Raw genomic sequence first — 22,119 nt, forward strand, 5'->3', positions numbered from 1 at the left:
AAGTATATTCTAGAGTTAACGAAACAATTTGAAGATATCTAATTTGATCACTTACCTCGAGAAGAGAATTTGATTGCTGATGCATTGGCTACTCTGGCTGTAATGATTCGAATCAATGATAATACCGACATTCAACCCATCAAATTAGACGTTAAGGATACACCAGCTTATTGCTCTAATGTAGAGGGAGAAGAAGATGGAAAACCTTGGTATTGTGACATCTTATAGTATATTAAGGATCAGTAATACCAATTCAAGCAACAAAAAATAATAAAAGGGTCATCCGAAGATTGGCTATGAGCTTTTTCCTGGATGGGGATGTCCTGTACAAAAGAAATAAGGATCAAGTATTATTGAGGTGCGTAAATAATACTGAAGTGAAGAAAATCATTAAAGAGGTGCATGACGAAATATGTGAGGCACATACCAGTGAACATATGATGGTAAGACAGATCATGAGAGCAGGATATTACTGGTTGACGATGGAGAATGATTGCATTGATTATGCTCGTAAATACCATAAATGTCAGATATATATTGATAAGATTCATGCTCCGTCGTCTGCTTTACATGTTATGGCACCACCATGGCCATTTTTAATGTGGGGCATGGATGTCATTAGTTCAATCACTCCAAAAGCTTCTAACGGGTATAGATTCATTTTTGTGATGATAGATTACTTCACAAAATAGGTAGAGGCAGCATCATATGCAAGTGTGACACGCTCTGTGGTTTGTAAGTTCATAAAGAAAGAGATCATCTGTAGATATGAACTTCCGAAGAGAATTATTTTAGACAATGCCAAGAATTTAAATAGTAAGATGATGCAAAAAATATGTGCTCAATATAAGATCAAGCATCATAACTCGGCACCATACCGTCCGAAGATGAATGAGACAGTTGAGGTAGCCAATAAGAACATAAAAAAGATTTTAAAAAAAATGACTGAAACTTACAAAGATTGGCATGAGAAGTTACCATTTGCATTACATGCATATCGAACGTCAGTTCGCACCTCTATTGGGGTAACCTTATTTTTTTTGGTTTATGGGATGGAAGCTGTATTACCAGTGGAAGTAGAGATCCTCTCTTTGAGAGTTTTAAAAGAAGTTAAGTTAAAAGAAGTCGAATGGATTTGAGAACATTATGAGCAATTAAATTTCATAGAAGAAAAGAGATTGACTGCACTGTGCCATGGTCAGCTATATCAAAAAAGAATGATGAGGGCTTATGATAAGAAAATTCAGCCCCGTTGCTTTTGAGAAGGAGAGTTGGTCTTGAAAAGAATTCTCCCAATCCAACACGATAGTAGAGGAAAATGGACTATGAATTGGGAATGATCGTATATGGTGAGACGAGCTTTTTCGGGTGAAGCGCTGATACTAACTGAGATGGATGGAAATGATTTACCCCATCCTATAAATTTTGATGTTGTGAAGAAATACTATGCTTGAAAAAAATGAAAAAATAAAAAAATAAAAAAAAAGTGAAAAAAAAGACTCAATGTGAAAACCCTAAAAGGACGGTTTGAGTCATAGGGGGTTTGTCTAAGTTGAAAACTTGAAAAGGCAACTTAGATAAGGAGAATACAGCATTGAATTTAAAAGTCCACTGATATGGAGGCTAGCAAATTCGGAAGAGTTCCAAGTTGTTAAATACATCAGAAGGTTGAGTTTTTAGAAAAAACTTTGAGATATGTTATCATGATTATCTGATTGTTCATTTTGGGCTTTGTCCCCACACTTATCCTTGTAATTCTTTCTTGGCCAAAGTTTGTCAACATTTTGCTAATAAGAGACATTCTATTTCATTCTTTGTGTCTTTTTCTTATAACTGTTTCTCAACATTCAGATTCTTTTCTTCTTAATACCCCACTATTGAAGAAATGTGCAAATGTATTCTTACTTTTTGAATTTGAAATAATGATAGATGAATGAATAACAACATGAAAGATTTTTACATTACATTGAATAAGTCAAAAGTGAAAAAGGCAGAATCGAGATGTTCAGCTCCTGATTAGGACATTGAATCTGGGAAGAGTTTTTTACAGGAAGAATGTGAGTGGAAGAGACAATTAAGAGCTACATTGGTTCAATCTTAGAAGAGCAGTGTAATTGAATCTCTGAAGAATCAAAAGGCTTGATGCCAAAAAAAAAAAAGCTTGAGAAACTTGAGTACCATACATTGAATAGGAATTAATTGGCCAACATTTGCATAGCATGCATTGAAATTCATATGCATTGCATAGCATACACTACTTTCAGGAAAGTATAGTGTATAAATTCAAGAAGCAGGGTGTTCCAACATCCCACATAGAGAAGACAGATATGAAGATATTTTACAAATTTGAGAAGAAACTTGTCAGGTAAGTTCCTAATCCTTGAAATAGGATGTCTTTTGGTATCAGGGTTGATTTATAAGACCTTTGGGCATAATCTCCTGAAATTCTTTCAAACACAACTTTCAACTCCTTTGGACATGATTGTCGATGAGTAATTTACTTTTTCAAAGTCGTGGTGCCTCTTTTTAGAGGAGCAATTTACTTTTCAAAGTCATGGTGCCTCTGTTTAAAGGAGCAATTTATCTTTCAAAGTCGTGGTGCCTCTGTTTAGAGGAGCCATTTATGTTTCTCAAAGTCGTTGAGCCTCTGTTTATAGGAGCTTTGATCAAAAATAAAAAAAGAACAAAAAACAAAAAAAAATAAAAAGGTCGAGTTGAGATTTGATTGGGTGTCTATGTCTTTGCGTAATTTTTGTTTCACAGAAAATGTACAAAGAGGGGCAGCTGTAGACACCTAATTTGGTCCAGGCCCGGATCAATTGGGCCTGGTCCAAATGGGTAAGTTTGTATTTTTTTTTCTTTTCTTTTTCTCTTCATTTTATTTTTATTTTTTTAATTTATTTTTATTTTGTATTTTACATTTTTATTTTATTTTTATTTTTATTATTATTATTTTATATATGTATATTTTTTTCTTTTATTATTATTATTTTTTTATCTTAGATTTATGTATTTATTAATATGTATATATCTTTATTTTTTTTCTTTTTTTTCTGTTAATATTTATGTAATTATCTGTTATTTAATTTTAATTTATCTGTTAATTTTTTTGATTTATCTGATTTATTTTCGTTTGATTTTTTTCTTTTATTTTTTTTATTTATCTGGCTGGAAATTGAATTGTGATTCAATCAGAAGAGTCCATGTTGGATTCAATGATTGAATCTCGATCCAAAGAGGAATTGAGATTGATCAGAAACTCATGATCAATCCCCATAAAAGGGACCTTCTGGAACATAACAAAACACATAAAAAACTAGTGAGCAAAAAACTACTGATTTGAGAGAAAAGAGGCGTATAAAAGAGTATAGAAGGCTAAGAAAAGGTTTAGAAGTGTTCTGAGAGTTAGCAAAATTTTTTTGGAGATTTTTGGCAATTTTTTTTTTGGAAATTTCTGAAAAATTTCAGATTTCAGTTCAATTTTTCGATGAAATTTGTATTTTTTGACGACGATTCCGGTCAACTTTGAAGTTTTCGGTGAGCTATCCAGTTTTCGATAAAGGATCCAAAAACAGACCAACTTTTCGGTGAACTTTCGGCCAAAAACTGAGATTTCGACGAAAATCTCAAAATCCGATGAATATTCAACCGGAGTTCTTTGATCGTTTAGAGAGAAGCGAGAGAAAAAGGAAAGAAGAGAGAGAGAGGGAAGAGGGTTTTTATCGAAAAACAGAGGGAAAAGCCTTATATACCTTCTCAAAACGACGTCATTTTTGCCTTAAGTAACCAAAAGGATCCGCGCGTTTTACCGAGATTCGACTCGACCCGAGCGTTGACCCACTTTCTGACCCGCACGTGTCTCCCCCTCCGAGCCGATAGTCGAGCCGAGCCGAGGTCTTAAGCCGTTTCTTCGAGCCGTTTTCTCTTCCTTGAGTCGAGCCGAGCCGAGCCGCTCCATTTTTTTTTTGAATTTATTTATTTATTTGTTTATTTGTTTTTTTTTATTTATTAGATTAGGTTTATTTAATATTCTTTTTATCTTTATTTTATTTTTATTTTTGTTTTACTTTATTTTTTTTTTGTTTTATTATTCTATTTTCTTTAAATAAAAACCAAAAAAAAAATATTTTTGGAAAAAAGTTAAAAGTATCAATTTTTCTTGAAAATCAAAGTTGCAAGAAATATTTTTTGGAGAAAAGTTGAAAGTATCAATTTTTCTTAAAAATAAAATTTCAAAAAAAATATTTTTGGAAAAAAGTTGAAAGTATCAATTTTCCTTAAAAATAAATTTCCAAAAAAATATTTTTGGGGAAAAGTTGAAAGTATCAATTTTCTTTAAAAATAAATTTTTAAAAAATCAATTTTTGAGGAAAAGTTGAAAGTATCAATTTTTCTTAAAAATAAATCTTCAAAAATGATTTTTGAAGAAAAGTTAAAAGTATCAATTTTCTTCGAAATTAAAGTTTCAAAAGAATATTTTTTCTAGAAAAAGTTGAAAGTGTCAATTTTTCCTGCATAAAAACAATCATTCTTTCCTTTCTTTTTATTTTGATTTTGATTTTTATTTTTTCTCTAAATAATCCGACGAAGGAACCTCTATAAGTGAAACAATAGTTTTTCTTGCATACTCTTGAGGTGGGAGAATTTTTTCAATTTTCTGCTAAAAGTATTAGAGTCAATTGAGAATAATTTTCAACAATTAATTACTTGATAAAATTTTAAGGCTCATTGGATAACACAAATTTAAGCTGGTACCATCTTTTGATGGACGTTGTGAGTGTGCTATAACCTTCCTCACACGTAACCGAACTTTCGAACCCTGCTCTGGTTAGTAGATCTAAACCTATTCTTTTAAAGACCCTTAAACTTAGGTGTTCCCTGAAAAGACAGATTCTTTAGGAGATCAATCGCACCTAGATAAAAAAAATTGGTGGCGACTCCCTTAAATCAATATCTAGCGATAGATCTCCGAATCTAAATGTTATGACAATCACAATGGTATCCTTACTAAAACCATTACTTCAAATTTCATTGGTCGACACTACTATTTCAATATTATATGTAGTATATACTATATGTTAAAAAATCATATTGAATCAAGCCTTTGTGTTTTAAACTTTATATATGATTATATTTTCTTATTTATCTTTCTCAATTGTAATGGTTGTCTAGGATTGTTAAATTAAATAAATTATATATTAAAAGGTTTTTGAAGAAAACAAAAGATAATATGAATTTAAGTATGAAATATAAGATAATGAAAAAGATTATCAGAGTATACAAATTGAACCTTTATATCAATTTTAGTACATATATTAATTATCATATCTCCTTAAATTCCATAACTTTCAATATGATTTTTAAAAAGTTTTATTTCTTAAAAAAAAAAAAAAAGAAATTGGATTAAGGAGTATAAATGAAAATAAACAAAACCAAATCTATTTTTACCATGCGTCAAATAAATTTTAAAAATTAAGTATATCAATTTAAAATTGTCAAATCTTTTTTTTAATATGCTATTTAATTAAGTTGTAATTGATAACATTTCTTTAATATTTCATTTAATTATACTGAATATCATATTTAATGTTTAACATTTTTTGCTTTTTTGTTGATTTGAATTGGTAAGTCATGAATCAATAATTTTTTTAAAATTTTTTGAACAAATAATTTTTTTAAAATTTTCATTTATCATGTTTTTATTATCTTTATATTAAATAAAAATTGGACTATGAAAATGAAAGAAATATATGGCTTTTCCATTACTATTTCTATTACTATTTTTTTAATAGTTGATTTTTTAATTAACATTTATATCAGTTTATAACTATCTCAACCATAAATCAATTCAAGATACGATGTAAAGTAACTACTATACATATTATATATATATATATATAATACGTATAGTATCAATTCAAGATATGATGTAAAGTAACAACTATACTTATTAAATATATAATACGTATAGTAAAATTAAAAAAAATAAAGAAAGATAAAGATACTTTTGATATTAAATGTAAAAAATGAAAAAAAAGAAAAGGAAGAGATCAAAAGAGGAAGAAGAAAGAGGACAACAAAGGGGCTTTGTGGCGTTGACTAAATGATTAAAAAAATAGGAAAGGTAGAAGGTTCGCGAGAGGGGTGAAGAAATCTGAAAAAAGAAAGTAAAGAGTGAAAGGGAGGAAAATGGGGATAGATGCAGATTATTTACCTCAGTTTTCATTTTTTTAATTGCCATATACATTTTTTTACAGGACAGTCTTCGTCCCAACACCTGTGCACTTAGGACATAAAAGAAATTTTGTATGAGGGAATTTTTGGATTTTTATTATTAAAAAATCTAAAAAGAAAAAAGATTTTTCTAGAGAAAGGGAAATGAAAAGACGAAAGGGAGAGAGAACAGAGATGGAAGGGGTGGGAGGAGAGTCCGAGCGAGAAAGATAGAGAAAGGTTTAAAATAGTCATTATAGAAAATGAATTATAGGTTGACTATAGCCATTTCTATGGAAAAAAAGACAAGGAAAGAATTGTATCAATTGTTGAATTTTGGCAAAAATTGTGAGTTAAATGGAAAGAAAGCAATTGGGCAAAGAGATGGAGAAAAAAAGAAAAATGAAGGGAGAAATTGATGGGATGAGAGAAGATAGATAGATAGCCATTGAAAGCCAAAATCCAATCTATATCAGGTTGTTTCTATGCATACAATGGTTGGAGTTGACATTCACCGACTGTATTTATGATTGTTTTTATTTTTAAATAAACTTGTTTAAAAAAATGCTAAAGCTTTTCATTAAGTTTTGAGAGATATGCTTACTACAGTTATTCTTTTAGTGACAGCTGTTTTGGGATATGATCGATTTGAAAAAATATGTGCTCTTTCTCGTGGGCAATGGTAGGGACACTCAATTTGGCAGATGAGATCTAATGGTAGGGATGGATTGTTTCAACGAGGACAAACTTACTATTTAATATATTTATTTAAAATTTTTTATTTAATGTAAAATTGATGTTTTTTTAAATGTAAAACATACTTTTAACAAAAACAAATTTTCTATATTTCTTATAATATCAAATGTATAAATACTTTAAATAGAAATTAACACAAATACAGTAAAAATTTATAATATTGAGACTGAAAGTTTAAATATCAAATCTTATTATTTTAAAATTAAAATAATTAAAACTCTGTAATTGAGTAAATAATTTTCATAATTAAAAAATGTAAGACTTTTTTCCTTGTCAATTTATATATATTCTTTTGATTTTTGATATTTTTTTTAAAATTTAGTTTCTTTTATTAAGATATTTGTCTTTAATTAATTTAAATCAAATACTAATTTAGTTTATCTATAGTTTATAATGCATAAAATAACATATGAAAAATACAAAATAAGATCAATAACATGCTACTTTCATAAATATATATTAACTTTTTTAATAAATTTATAATTGATGCTAGCTTTTTTAAAATTTAAAATTTTATTAGAGTATATCTCTACATCATTATTTTACACTAAATAATATATTATTAAAAATTCTAAATAATATTAAATAAACACCTTATCAAATTGTCCATATAAAAGAAAAACAATAAAAAAGAGAGTACTTTAATATATTAAAAATAAAATTTTATATCATGGGTTTTTTTTTTGTGATTGTTTCATTTCACCTATTATGTAGTTTTAAGCTGCAAAAGTTTTTTAGCTCTAATTTTTACTTATTTTTTATTTTACAAATATTTTTATGTTTGACTTGGATAATTTTACATTAATGTTAATGGGTATTTGTCACAAATTAAAAATGAAGTCTGAAAATAAAATAAAAGATAATAAATAAATAGAACAAAGGAGAAAAACAATGGTAGGTTATAACTTTAGCTTGTTAGAGTAAGATTTACATAAATTAAATTATTTACAAACCAAAATTTATTAATATTTATATATAATACCCCAAATTTTTTTTTAAATAAGAAATTTTCTACTACAAAAGTACATTTATACTTTATAATATTTCTAAATCCTTTTCATTCATATTTTTGACATTCGATCTAGAGGGGGCAAAATGTAAAATTATTAAAATTTTTTCTAATTTTATATTATATTTAAAAAAGATTTTAAGATTTCACTTAAGGCAACTGCCCCAGCCTCCATTGTAATTCCGTCTTGATGGAATATGTTGGGATTTGAGTTAAAAATGTACTTGATAATATTAATAATGATACAATTATATATTTTTAAAAATATTAAAATTTATCATGAATAATTATAATAATATAGTAATATATTATTTCAAATTTTTACTTATAATTTTATTAAATGTATTATAAGTGAATACAATTTGTACATTAAGCTTTTTTTTTTTTAATAAAATCATGTTAAATTGTGATTATGTTGGTTCCGGATGAACCAATCCATATCAGCTAGCCTACCATAAGGCAACTAATATTTATTCAAAAAAATATCAATTTAAAACATCTGCATGAAAACATACAATTGCACAATCCACATTCAATTATATATGAAATTAAAACCAGTAAATGGACATCTAAATTTCATATTCAGAGGAATGGTTGGTGTTCGTGAAATTTTATGGACTCAATCACGAGTTGAGGGCACATATCTCCAAATGATCCAATGTACATATGAAAATCATATTTTATCTAAATACTATATCCCAAACAAAATGTTTGCCCAAAAATAAATTGGAAAAATAAAAAAGGCTAAATTCTTCAACCTGATTTACTTTCAGTTTTATCTACCTAACCAAAAGGCAAAATTTATAACTGGAGAGGGGAATTTAGAGGGTTTCAGTTACAAGCATTAATTTTAGATTTTTTGGTTTTTTCACGTTCACGTTCGGTTCGAATTATCAGGGATCAACGAATGAAGAAGAGTTCCCTATTGCAAATGTACTGTATGGACGAGGATGATATACACCAACTTGATTCTCAATACCAGCCAAAGAGGAAGAGATGAAGAAAACAAATCCACCTATTCCATAGAGAAATTTCACTCATAAAATTGAAAAATCAGTAAAATATTGATAAAAATATGTTCAATGGTGTGTCAAATCGATTCTTCAAAATGTTTCACAGGAATAACATCCAAAGCAACTTCCCATGAATCTCTGTTTAGTAAAATACCCTGAACAATTATATGCTGTTACCAACCAAACCTGAATGTGTGTTGAACATCAGTTTCATGATCTACCACCATGTTCTGTTGAGGTCATCAGGACCACCTCAAAAAAGTTTATAGGCCACTAATTTGCTATAATTTTCTGGTGACTGAGATCAGTTCTTTTGAGATTCCATAAAAAATTTCGTCATGTTAAGGTAAGCAACCGGCGAAAGCAGAAAATATTAGTAGTTTAAAATATGAAGTTTCTTATATTAAATAAAAAAATTATTTGTATATAATTTAAAAGAAATTATTTATGTTATTTAAGTAATTAATTTAAGTGTTAAAATGGAGCAAATTATTTGGGTTTGTTAGAAATTTTTTTAATGAGTTAAATAATTTTAAAAGTTAAAAATTGAATATTTGAATTTGTTTAATAAATAAATTTATTTTTTTAATCTTTTATTTAATATATTTTTGAAATAAAATAAAATAATATTAATTTTATTCTCAATAACTTGTTTGAACAGAAAAATATAATTATACAAAATATCATAATTCTTTTAATAAAAAATTGTAATTATTCATTTATTACAGATAAATATTTTTACATGATCAATTTTACTAATTTTGATTTGAAAATTTTTTATATTTTATATCGTATAAGCATAATTACTTTTAAAATAATATTATTTACGTCTAAAAATTATATATATTTATTATTTCTATTTTCTTAAGGTTTTCTAACAAGAAATTAGTAAAAGAGGGATCAAACAATAATTTAAAAAAAAAAACTAAATTAATAATTAATAGAGACTGATTATTATATAATATGGAGGTAAAAATTTTTTGGAGGCCATGGCCCCGCCTGCCCCACTCTAGCTCCACCACCGTTTATTGCAGATTTATCACTAGAGAGAATCTTCAGAGTCACTCTCTGGCAGCGTTGGATCATCACAAACAAGATAATGAAAATTCCACCCAACAAGATATGTTGAATAAAGATTACATTATGATAAGACAAGTGGGAATTCAAGTTATTGCAATAGTTAAACACATTGGAGAACAAATTAATGGAACTTGGAGAAGAAATCAAACATTTGTTTGTTGATGTCATCAGGCTTTTCTTGGTTGATCCAGTGAGTAACTCCTTTCATTACAACTGCTTCCTCCAGAAATGGTACATCTCTCTTGAACGCGCCATTGTGAATGTATTCCTTCATACCAGGCATAGTGTAAACAAGATCGAGATTACCCATCACAAACTTTACGGGGACCTTAATTTGACTTCCAGACCATGGGGCTGATAGTTCCCAGTTTCTGTGATCAAGAGAAAGAGAAAGAAAAAGGAGATTAACGATCAGGAAATGCGGGTTGAAGAAAGAGATCAATGATCAGGAATCGGGCTTCCCTATGGACGAAAAGTTGAAGAAGCCAGAATTAATAGTTAAAGCGGGAAAATATTAAGAAATTTGATAAACGTACCGATCAAAGTTACGGTAATAGTTGAGAGCACCACTAATGCCGGTTTTCTCAAATTGGGTGGCATAGTAGTTGGCATCTTGGTGTGATAACCAAGGGGGCAAATTAACTGGATCATCTAATGGATGCCCGAACAGATTTCCTTTTGGTAAATAAGGAGGATCTGGTACACGGTACGATAGTAACTCCAATACAGCTCTTCCCACACCAATCTCTGCAAATTCTGCTTCCATTACTCCAGGCTCCTGCACCATTGTTACCATCAAACATAGATCACATTTTTCTCTTCTTTTCTTGGAAGAGAGCTACCATCTAAGTCAATCGAGTTTAGGATAAAGAACAGATCAAAGATTTAAAGAATCAAAGATCAAAGAAGGACAAAATCTAAGATTTAAATCCCTGTAGACAATATATATATATATATACACACACACACACCAAAAGAAACAATTCATATGACCCAATTTATGGATCACAATTGGAAGCAAAAGAGTGAGAGAGAGAAAAGAAAAAGAACAAAGGAAATTATTTGGTTAATGAAAAACACAAAAGAATTCAACCTGAAACCTGACGATGTAATGGTCATTCCCAAAGAAAGATTGCCAGGTCTCGATGGGTTTAAATCTTGGATTATAAGGAATAAACGGCACACTCAAATTGAACAAAGCTTTCACTCTGTCCGGTCTGAACAAGCACAAGTACCAAGCAATGATGGCACCCCAATCATGACCAACCACGAACACCTTATTCTGATCCGGTGCAACGGCGTCAAGGAGGGCGATGAGGTCCCCCACGAGGTGGAAGCAAGTGTAGCTAGCGATGGAGGGTGGTGCATCGGTTTCGCCATAGCCACGGAGGTCAGGGGCCAAGGCTCGGTAGCCAAGGGAGGCTAAACCATTGATCTGGTGACGCCAAGAGTACCAGAGCTCAGGGAAACCATGAAGGAATAGTATCACTGGGCCTTCCCCTTTCTCTGCTAAGTGCATGTTTATGCCATTTACTCTCACTGTTTTGTGCTGAATCCCCTCCATCTTAATTTCTCTGATTCAGTTCAATGTCTACTACTTTCTTCAGCTATTGGTATTTATAGAGAAGAAATTATGAGCGGTGATGGCTTAAATTTCCGATTTAAGAACGAGTTTGGTTTGGGGGCTGCAGCCACTTCTTATCCTTCAAATCCTATCCATTTGTCGTAAAAAGAATACGTCACTGATGAGAACCGAAAATGCTAAAATAACTTAAAAGTTACTAGATTTTGTAAATTTATTTAAATAAATTTTTATATTTTTATTAGATTCAAATAAGTTTTTTATCTTTAATTTATATTTAAATTAATTTTTAAATTTTAATTTATATTCAAATAAATCTTTAACTTTTAATTTACATTTAAATAAGATTTTAATATAAATTAATTTATTATTTGAAATAAAATTTTATTTAATATAAATAAACAAAATTTATTAAATATAATAAAAAAACATATAATTTAATTAAAAAAATAATCCAAAGACTTTTTTTTTAATATTTTAGCCAACCGAAAACGATGACAATCAATAAGCATTTATTTACCTTCGGACGAGACGTGTTCACATGCCCAACGATTTGCATTTAGTTATTATTATTGTTATTATTATTTAGGTATGATTTGCTGTTAGCTATTAGTGAAATTTATTTATTTAGAAAAAATAGGAGTAAACGTCATTTAAACTTTGATAATTTGATGGAAAAATAAAAAGATAAAAAATTAGTGAGAGATATAAAATAAAAACTGAAAAAAATATTTTTTTTATTAGTATGTTTGATAGAATCATAAAAAAGATGGAAAAGTGAAAAAAAATTTCTTTCTATTTATTATTTTATAGAGTTTTTGAGAAAAATTAAAAAAAAAAAGAAAACAAGTTTATGTTATTTTATTAATTATACTTTTATAAGTTAAAAAAATTAAAATTTTAAAAAATTCAAGAATCTTATAAATATACACACTTAGTTATATGTTTTCCATTTTCTATACATCAATCTTTTTAATTTGAAATAATTTGTTATTAAGAGTAAGGATAAAAATGACAATCCGCTTCATTTTCTTTCTCTACATTTTTCTCTCTTATCAAACACCTTTTTTTTTTTTCATTTTTTTTATCCACTCTTATTTATTTTTCATTTTTTCACTTTAAATTTGGCTTTTTTTATATATAAATTATTACTTTCATCTTTGATAAAAAGAAGTTTAATAGTTATCATTCACAAATTTAAGACTTGGTTGTCCTTTAAAAAAAAAAAATCAAGTTTTCTTCATGTGAATAAGATGATATATGTAAGGATTTTAATTAAGTATCTGATACGATCATAAGTAAGTTTTAAATAGTTAATGTGATTATAATAATTCGATTCGGATTAATATGATTTTAAATAGTTACACATGAATGCAAGTAAGTTTAACTTACATAGTAAAATTAATACATATGTTATATGTAGTATATAATAGTATACTATTATAAACTATTTCAATATTATATGTAGTATATACTATATGTTATTTAATTATCACTGTAGACACCCAATTTGGTCTAGGCTCGGATCAATTTGGCCTGGTCCAAATGGATAAGTCTATATTTTTTTTTCTTTTCTTTTTCTCTTCATTTTATTTTTATTTTTTTAATTTATTTTTATTTTGTTTTTACATTTTTATTTTATTTTATTTTTATTATTATTATTTTATATATGTATATATATTTTTCTTTTTTATTATTATTATTATTATTATTATCTTAGATTTATGTATTTATTAATATGTATATATCTTTATTATTATTTTTTTTCTTCTTTTTTTTCCTGTTAATATTTATGTAATTATCTGTTATTTAATTTTATTTTATCTGTTAATTTTTTTGATTTATCTGATTTATTTTCATTTGATTTTTTTTAATTTTTTTATTTATCTGGCTGAAAATTGGATTGGGATTCAATCAGAAGAGTCCATGTTGGATTCAATGATTGAATCCCGATCCAAAGAAGAATTGGGATTGATCAGAAACTCCTGATCAATCCCTATAAAAAGGACCCTCTGGAACAAAACAAAACACATAAAAAATCAATGAGCAAAAAGCTACTGATTTGAGAGAAAAGAGGCATATAGAAGAGTATAGAAGGCTAAGAAAATGTTTAAAAGTGTTCTAAGAGTTAGCAAAAATTTTTTGGAGATTTTTGGTGATTTTTTTTCTGGAAATTTTTGGAAAATTTCAGATTCCGGTTGAATTTTTCGGTGAAACTTGTATTTTTCGACGATGATTCCGGCCAACTTTGAAGTTTTCGACGAGCTGCCCAGTTTCCGATGAAGGATCCAGAAATCGACCAACTTTTCGACGAACTTCCGACCGAAAATTCAGATTTTGACGAAAATCTCAAAATTCGATGAATATTTAACCGGAGTTCTTCGACCGTTTAGAGAGAAGCGAGAGAAAAAGGAAAGAAGAGAGAGAGAGGGGAAAGGGTTTCTACCGAAAAACAGAGGGAAGAGCCTTATATACCATCCCAAAACGACGTCATTTTTGCCTTAAGTAATCCAGAAGATCCACGCGTTTTGTCAAGATCAGACCCTACCCGAGCGTTGACCCGCTTCCTGACCCGCGTGTGTCTCCTTCCTCCGAGTCGATAGCCGAGTCGAGCCGAGGTTTTAAGCCGCTTCTCCAAGTCATTTTCTTTTCCTTGAGCCGAGCCGTACTTCGAGCCGCTCCAGGTTTTTTTTTTTTGAATTTATTTATTTGTTTATTTTTTTTATTTTTTTTATTAGATTAGGTTTATTTAATATTCTTTTTATCTTTATTTTATTTTTATTTTTGTTTTACTTTATTTTATTTTATTTTATTATTCTATTTTCTTTAAATAAAAACCAAAAAATAATATTTTGGGGAAAAGTTGAAAGTATCAATTTTTCTTGAAAATCAAAGTTTCAAGAAATATTTTTTTGAAAAAAGTTGAAAGTATCAATTTTTCTTAAAAATAAAATTTCAAAAAAAATATTTTTGGGGAAAAATTGAAACTATCAATTTTTCTTGAAAATCAAAATTTTCAAAAAAATATTTTTAAAAATATTAAAATTTATCATGAATAATTATAATAATATAGTAATATATTATTTCAAATTTTTACTTATAATTTTATTAAATGTATTATAAGTGAATACAATTTGTACATTAAGCTTTTTTTTTTTTAATAAAATCATGTTAAATTGTGATTATGTTGGTTCCAGATGAACCAATCCATATCAGCTAGCCTACCATAAGGCAACTAATATTTATTCAAAAAAATATCAATTTAAAACATCTGCATGAAAACATACAATTACACAATCCACATTCAGTTATATATGAAATTAAAACCAGTAAATGGACATCTAAATTTCATATTCAGAGGAATGGTTGTTGCTCGTGAAATTCTTTTCCTCCTCAATTTCACATTTCAGCAGCTCATTTGTGACAGTATATGGGAGATCAACCACTGCTCTTTTAACCTTAAGTTTTAATGTTCTTGCAACATTAATTTGGAAACAAAAAACATGCTCACCCATCGGCAATGCCCAAATATAATAAGTAGCTGGCTTCGTGTTAAAGTTCATAAATAATAATCTGCAATTTGTGGCGTTGATACAAAGCATATATACAATGACATACAAGAGTTGAAAGTATAGCAATGTTAAACATTAGACGAAAAATCGATTGGCAATAAATGAAAAAATCCAATTTCAATATACGATCGCAGACATTTCAAGATTTAACCAAAGTGAAGTCACTCGTAGGCGCAGCTACCATGTAACAAACTCAGAAAGATATAAACGCATGTACCCACCACATATAAGCATAACTATCAAGTGTTCAGAAGAGATATAAAGCAGAAAGAACATAAGAGAACCTGATTCTAATATCATTTTAAGCATCAAATTTAAAATCAATTGTAATAGGTGGTGAGACCCAAATTGAATATAAGATCACATGTAATCCTAAACTTAAAGATGTGAGACAACATCACTTGACAATAAATATATGATTTACAAGTTCGTGATTCAGCTATCTCTGTCATATTTCTAGTTTTGTACTAGCACAAGCAATCCTTACATCATTGATCAATGATTCTTGAACCTTGATTCCAGCTTCTTTCATTCGATACAGAAGTTTAATGGCCTGAATACAGAACTCATTATGTACATAGCCCAGAAGCATGGCATTCCAACATGCTATGTTTCTTTTATCACCAACAATCTCAAATGCCTTTTCAGCATCTTTCACCAATCTGCATTTACCATACATGTTGATCAATCCGCATTGTATGAAAACATCTGATTCTAAACCAAGCTTGATAGCATTGGCATGAACCTGCCGACCGGACATACCGTCATCATTCATCCCAGCACATGCCTTTAAAACACTTGAAAAAGTAAAGCTATTTTTCTTAATACCCTGTCTGCCCATCTCAATAAAATCATCAATAACCTTACTGAATTGATCCTCCCTACAGCTATTAACGATTTTTGCTGTCCAAGTCACAGTATTACGTCGTGACAATTGATTAAATACATAGTTGGCATCATCTAGGCAACTGAAGTTTCCATAAAAGTTGATTAAGGACCCAGATAGAGACAAATCATTGCTAAAACCCAACTTGAGTAACTGCCCATGCAGTTGCTTTCCTAATTCCATATTATTTGTCAAAACACATGACTTGAGAAGACATACGATGATCCAGGCAGGAAATTTGAAGATAAGATTGCGCTGTTCCATAAGCACGAAATAAGCAATAGCCTGTTCAGAGTCACCAGCGTGGAGACATGCAACAATCATGATTGCCCAAGAGTTGAAGTCTCTAAGAAACATCTGATCGAACAACTGACGGGCAATTTCCAGGTGACCGCATGAGACATGCATGAGAAGGAGGCGGTTAAGCAAAGGTAAGGAGAGCTTGATACGGCTCTTTTTGATGTGTGCATGTAACTCAAGAGCCCTGCGGGAGTGGCGGGTGATGGTACATTCTTTGATCAGGGAAGAATATATATCAGGTGGTATGGGAAGGGAAAGGCTATCCATTAAGCGCAAAATATCGGAGGTTGTGTGGCTGCTAGTACTTGGGTTGGTCGACATGGGTTTGCTAGTTGGAGTAGGAATGGCTGGTGGTGTTGTTTTCGACGATTGTTTCAGAATTCGAGGGGGCAATTGAATCTGCCGTTCGGATTTGGTTGGTGTTGAGATGGCTTGAGAGTTGAGCAAAAACTTGTTGGAATGTAAAATCTTAGGGAGACATTGGGAAACCACATCCATTTCTGATAAGAAAAAAACAATGTTTCATCTGTTTGACAGAAACTATACCTATGAGAAAGGCTGAGGAGAAGAATAACGTTGCATTTGAGAGGAGTAACGTACAGAAATCAGATTAAGGAAGTGCCTTTTGAGTTTTGACTAATTTTATGGACTCAATCACGAGTTGAGGGCACATCTCTCCAAATGATTCAATGTACATATGATAATCATACTTTATCTAAATACTATATCCCAGACAAAATGTATGCCCAAAAATAAATTGGAAAAATAAAAAAGGTTTGAGGGCGTGATAATTTTAAATATAATAACATGATATGAAAATTATATTAAAAAATAAAATTATAATATTATTTAAAATTTTAATAAAAAAATCATATATATATTTAATAAAATTTTAAAAAATACATGTTATATTTAAAATATCAAATGATAAAATAATTTCATATTTTATATATATATTTGATACGAAATAAATAATATATATACATAAATTATTAAGTCTAGCTTTGATTGGTTATAAACAATTTTACAACCCAACGATTACCATATAAAAATCAAACTTGTGAAACAAAGAAGAGGACATACGAGCTTTATTGCTATGGCCATGGAATTGGAGATGTAATACAGAAAGGAGCTAAATTCTTCAACCTGATTTACTTCCAGTTTTATCTACCTAACCAAAAGGCAAATTTTATAACTGGAGAGAGGAATTTAGAGGGTTTCAGTTACAAGCATTAATTTTAGATTTTTTGGTTTTTTCACGTTCACGTTCGGTTCGAATTATCAGGGATCAACGAATGAAGAAGAGTTCCCTATTGCAAATGTACTGTATGGACGAGGATGATATACACCAACTTGATTCTCAATACCAGCTAAAGAGGAAGAGATGAAGAAAACAAATCCACCTATTCCATAGAGGAAATTCACTCATAAAATTGAAAAATCAGTAAAATATTGATAAAAATATGTTCAATGGTGTGTCAAATCGATTCTTCAAAATGTTTCACAGGAATAACATCCAAAGCAACTTCCCATGAATCTCTGTTTAGTAAAATACCCTGAACAATTATATGCTGTTACCAACCAAACCTGAATGTGTGTTGAACATCAGTTTCATGATCTACCACCATGTTCTGTTGAGGTCATCAGGACCACCTCAAAAAAGTTTATAGGCCACTAATTTGCTATAATTTTCTGGTGACTGAGATCAGTTCTTTTGAGATACCATAAAAAATTCCGTCATGTTAAGGTAAGCAACCGGCGAAAGCAGAAAATATTAGTAGTTTAAAATATGAAGTATCTTATATTAAATAAAAAAATTATTTGTATATAATTTAAAAGAAATTATTTATGTTATTTAAGTAATTAATTTAAGTGTTAAAATGGAGCAAATTATTTGGGTTTGTTAGAAATTTTTCTAATGAGTTAAATAATTTTAAAAGTTAAAAATTGGATACTTGAATTTGTTTAATAAATAAATTTATTTTTGTAATCTTTTATTTAATATATTTTTGAAATAAAATAAAATAATATTAATTTTATTCTCAATAACTTGTTTGAACAGAAAAACGGAATTATACAAATTATTATAATTTTTTTAATAAAAATTTGTAATTATTCATTTATTACAAATAAATATTTTACATGATCAATTTTACTGATTTTGATTTGAAAAATTTTAAAATTTTATTATATCGTATAAACATAATTACTTTTAAAATAATATTATTTATGTCTTAAAATTATATATATTTATTATTTCTATTTTCTTAAGGTTTTCTAACAAGAAATTAATAAAAGAGGGATCAAACAATAATTTCAAAAAAAAAAAAACTAAATTAATAATTAATAGAGACTGATCATTATATAATATGGAGGTAAAAAGTTTTTGGAGGCCATGGCCCCGCCTGCCCCACTCTAGCTCCACCACTGTTTATTGCAGATTTATCACTGGAGAGAATCTTCACAATCACTCTCTGGCAGCGTTGGATCATCACAAACAAGACAATGAAAATTCCACCCAACAAGATATGTTGAATAAAGATTACATTATGATAAGACAAGTGGGAATTCAAGTTATTGCTATAATTAAACACACTGGAGAACAAATTAATGGAACTTGGAGAAGAAATCAAACATTTGTTTGTTGATGTCATCAGGCTTTTCTTGGTTGATCCAGTGAGTAACTCCTTTCATTACAACTGCTTCCTCCAGAAATGGTACATCTCTCTTGAACGCGCCATTGTGAATGTATTCCTTCATACCAGGCATAGTGTAAACAAGATCGAGATTACCCATCACAAACTTTACGGGGACCTTAATTTCACTTCCAGACCATGGGGCTGATAGTTCCCAGTTTCTGTGATCAAGAGAAAGAGAAAGAAAAAGGAGATTAACGATCAGGAAATGCGGGTTGAACAAAGAGATCAATGATCAGGAATCGGGCTTCCCAATGGACGAAAAGTTGAAGAAGCCAGAATTAATAGTTAAAGCGGGAAAATATTAAGAAATTTGATAAACGTACCGATCAAAGTTACGGTAATAGTTGAGAGCACTACTAATGCCGGTTTTCTCAAATTGGGTGGCATAGTAGTTGGCATCTTGGTGTGATAACCAAGGGGGCAAATTAACTGGATCATCTAATGGATGCCCGAACAGATTTCCTTTTGGTAAATAAGGAGGATCTGGTACACGGTACGATAGTAACTCCAATACAGCTCTTCCCACACCAATCTCTGCAAATTCTGCTTCCATTACTCCAGGCTCCTGCACCATTGTTACCATCAAACATAGATCACATTTTTCTCTTCTTTTCTTGGAAGAGAGCTACCATCTAAGTCAATCGAGTTTAGGATAAAGAAGAGATCAAAGATTTAAAGAATCAAAGATCAAAGAAGGACAAAATCTAAGATTTAAATCCCTGTCGACAATATATATATATATATATATATACACACACACACCAAAAGAAACAATTCATATGACCCAATTTATGGATCACAATTGGAAGCAAAAGAGTGAGAGAGAGAAAAGAAAAAGAACAAACAAATAAGGAAATTATTTGGTTAATGAAAAACACAAAAGAATTCAACCTGAAACCTGACGATGTAATGGTCATTCCCAAAGAAAGATTGCCAGGTCTCGATGGGTTTAAATCTTGGATTATAAGGAATAAACGGCACACTCAAATTGAACAAAGCTTTCACTCTGTCCGGTCTGAACAAGCACAAGTACCAAGCAATGATGGCACCCCAATCATGACCAACCACGAACACCTTATTCTGATCCGGTGCAACGGCGTCAAGGAGGGCGATGAGGTCCCCCACGAGGTGGAAGCAAGTGTAGCTAGCGATGGAGGGTGGTGCATCGGTTTCGCCATAGCCACGGAGGTCAGGGGCCAAGGCTCGGTAGCCAAGGGAGGCTAAACCATTGATCTGGTGACGCCAAGAGTACCAGAGCTCAGGGAAACCATGAAGGAATAGTATCACTGGGCCTTCCCCTTTCTCTGCTAAGTGCATGTTTATGCCATTTACTCTCACTGTTTTGTGCTGAATCCCCTCCATCTTAATTTCTCTGATTCAGTTCAATGTCTACTACTTTCTTCAGCTATTGGTATTTATAGAGAAGAAATTATGAGCGGTGATGGCTTAAATTTCCGATTTAAGAACGAGTTTGGTTTGGGGGCTGCAGCCACTTCTTATCCTTCAAATCCTATCCATTTGTCGTAAAAAGAATACGTCACTGATGAGAACCGAAAATGCTAAAATAACTTAAAAGTTACTAGATTTTGTAAATTTATTTAAATAAATTTTTATATTTTTATTAGATTCAAATAATTTTTTATCTTTAATTTATATTTAAATTAATTTTTAAATTTTAATTTATATTCAAATAAATCTTTAACTTTTAATTTACATTTAAATAAGATTTTAATATAAATTAATTTATTATTTGAAATAAAATTTTATTTAATATAAATAAACAAAATTTATTAAATATAATAAAAAAACATATAATTTTATTAAAAAAATAATCCAAAGACTTTTTTTTTTAATATTTTAGCCAACCGAAAACGATGACAATCAATAAGCATTTATTTACCTTCGGACGAGACGTGTTCACATGCCCAACGATTTGCATTTAGTTATTATTATTGTTATTATTATTTAGGTATGATTTGCTGTTAGCTATTAGTGAAATTTATTTATTTAGAAAAAATAGGAGTAAACGTCATTTAAACTTTGATAATTTGATGGAAAAATAAAAAGATAAAAAATTAGTGAGAGATATAAAATAAAAACTGAAAAAAATATTTTTTTTATTAGTATGTTTGATAGAATCATAAAAAAGATGGAAAAGTGAAAAAAATTTCTTTCTATTTATTATTTTATAGAGTTTTTGAGAAAAATTAAAAAAAAAAGAAAACAAGTTTATGTTATTTTATTAATTATACTTTTATAAGTTAAAAAAATTAAAATTTTAAAAAATTCAAGAATCTTATAAATATACACACTTAGTTATATGTTTTCCATTTTCTATACATCAATCTTTTTAATTTGAAATAATTTGTTATTAAGAGTAAGGATAAAAATGACAATCCGCTTCATTTTCTTTCTCTACATTTTTCTCTCTTATCAAACACCTTTTTTTTTTTTCATTTTTTTTATCCACTCTTATTTATTTTTCATTTTTTCACTTTAAATTTGGCTTTTTTTATATATAAATTATTACTTTCATCTTTGATAAAAAGAAGTTTAATAGTTATCATTCACAAATTTAAGACTTGGTTGTCCTTTAAAAAAAAAAAATCAAGTTTTCTTCATGTGAATAAGATGATATATGTAGGGATTTTAATTAAGTATCTGATACGATCATAAGTAAGTTTTAAATAGTTAATGTGATTATAATAATTCGATTCGGATTAATATGATTTTAAATAGTTACACATGAATCCAAGTAAGTTTAACTTACATAGTAAAATTAATACATATGTTATATGTAGTATATAATGGTATACTATTATAAACTATTTCAATATTATATGTAGTATATACTATATGTTATTTAATTATCACTGTAGACACTTAATTTGATCTAGTCTAAATGGGTAAGTCTATATTTTTTTTTCTTTTCTTTTTCTCTTCATTTTCTTTTTATTTTTTTAATTTATTTTTATTTTTATTTTTATTATTTTATATATGTATATATAT

At 29.1% G+C, this 22,119-nt stretch overlaps 3 protein-coding genes across 3 annotated transcripts; all 3 read right to left on the bottom strand.

Moving 5' to 3' along the window:
* Nucleotides 1-9,917: 9,917 nt before the first annotated feature.
* LOC111303953 (epoxide hydrolase 1-like) lies at nucleotides 9,918-11,746 on the bottom strand. The gene is made up of 3 exons (XM_022900509.2): nucleotides 11,165-11,746; nucleotides 10,608-10,849; nucleotides 9,918-10,442 (listed from the first exon to the last, which is right to left on the bottom strand). Exons 1-3 carry the CDS (start codon nucleotides 11,633-11,635, stop codon nucleotides 10,193-10,195), a joined length of 963 nt encoding a protein of 320 aa, XP_022756244.1. The 5' UTR covers nucleotides 11,636-11,746; the 3' UTR covers nucleotides 9,918-10,192.
* A 3,741-nt stretch (nucleotides 11,747-15,487) lies between these two features.
* Nucleotides 15,488-17,144, bottom strand: LOC111304426 (pentatricopeptide repeat-containing protein At1g31790-like). Its single transcript, XM_022900977.2, has one exon. The coding sequence runs from the start codon at nucleotides 16,907-16,909 to the stop codon at nucleotides 15,674-15,676; it is 1,236 nt and encodes a 411-aa protein (XP_022756712.1). The 5' UTR covers nucleotides 16,910-17,144; the 3' UTR covers nucleotides 15,488-15,673.
* A 1,599-nt stretch (nucleotides 17,145-18,743) lies between these two features.
* On the bottom strand, nucleotides 18,744-20,581 carry LOC111304427 (epoxide hydrolase 1-like). Its single transcript, XM_022900978.2, has 3 exons — nucleotides 20,002-20,581; nucleotides 19,434-19,675; nucleotides 18,744-19,268 (listed from the first exon to the last, which is right to left on the bottom strand). The coding sequence occupies exons 1-3, from the start codon at nucleotides 20,470-20,472 to the stop codon at nucleotides 19,019-19,021; spliced, it is 963 nt and encodes a 320-aa protein (XP_022756713.1). The 5' UTR covers nucleotides 20,473-20,581; the 3' UTR covers nucleotides 18,744-19,018.
* Nucleotides 20,582-22,119: the final 1,538 nt, after the last annotated feature.

This window comes from Durio zibethinus, chromosome 13 (assembly GCF_047325235.1).
Source record: "Durio zibethinus cultivar Kanyao isolate XHJ-2024 chromosome 13, ASM4732523v1, whole genome shotgun sequence".
NCBI classification, from domain to species: Eukaryota; Viridiplantae; Streptophyta; class Magnoliopsida; order Malvales; family Malvaceae; genus Durio; species Durio zibethinus.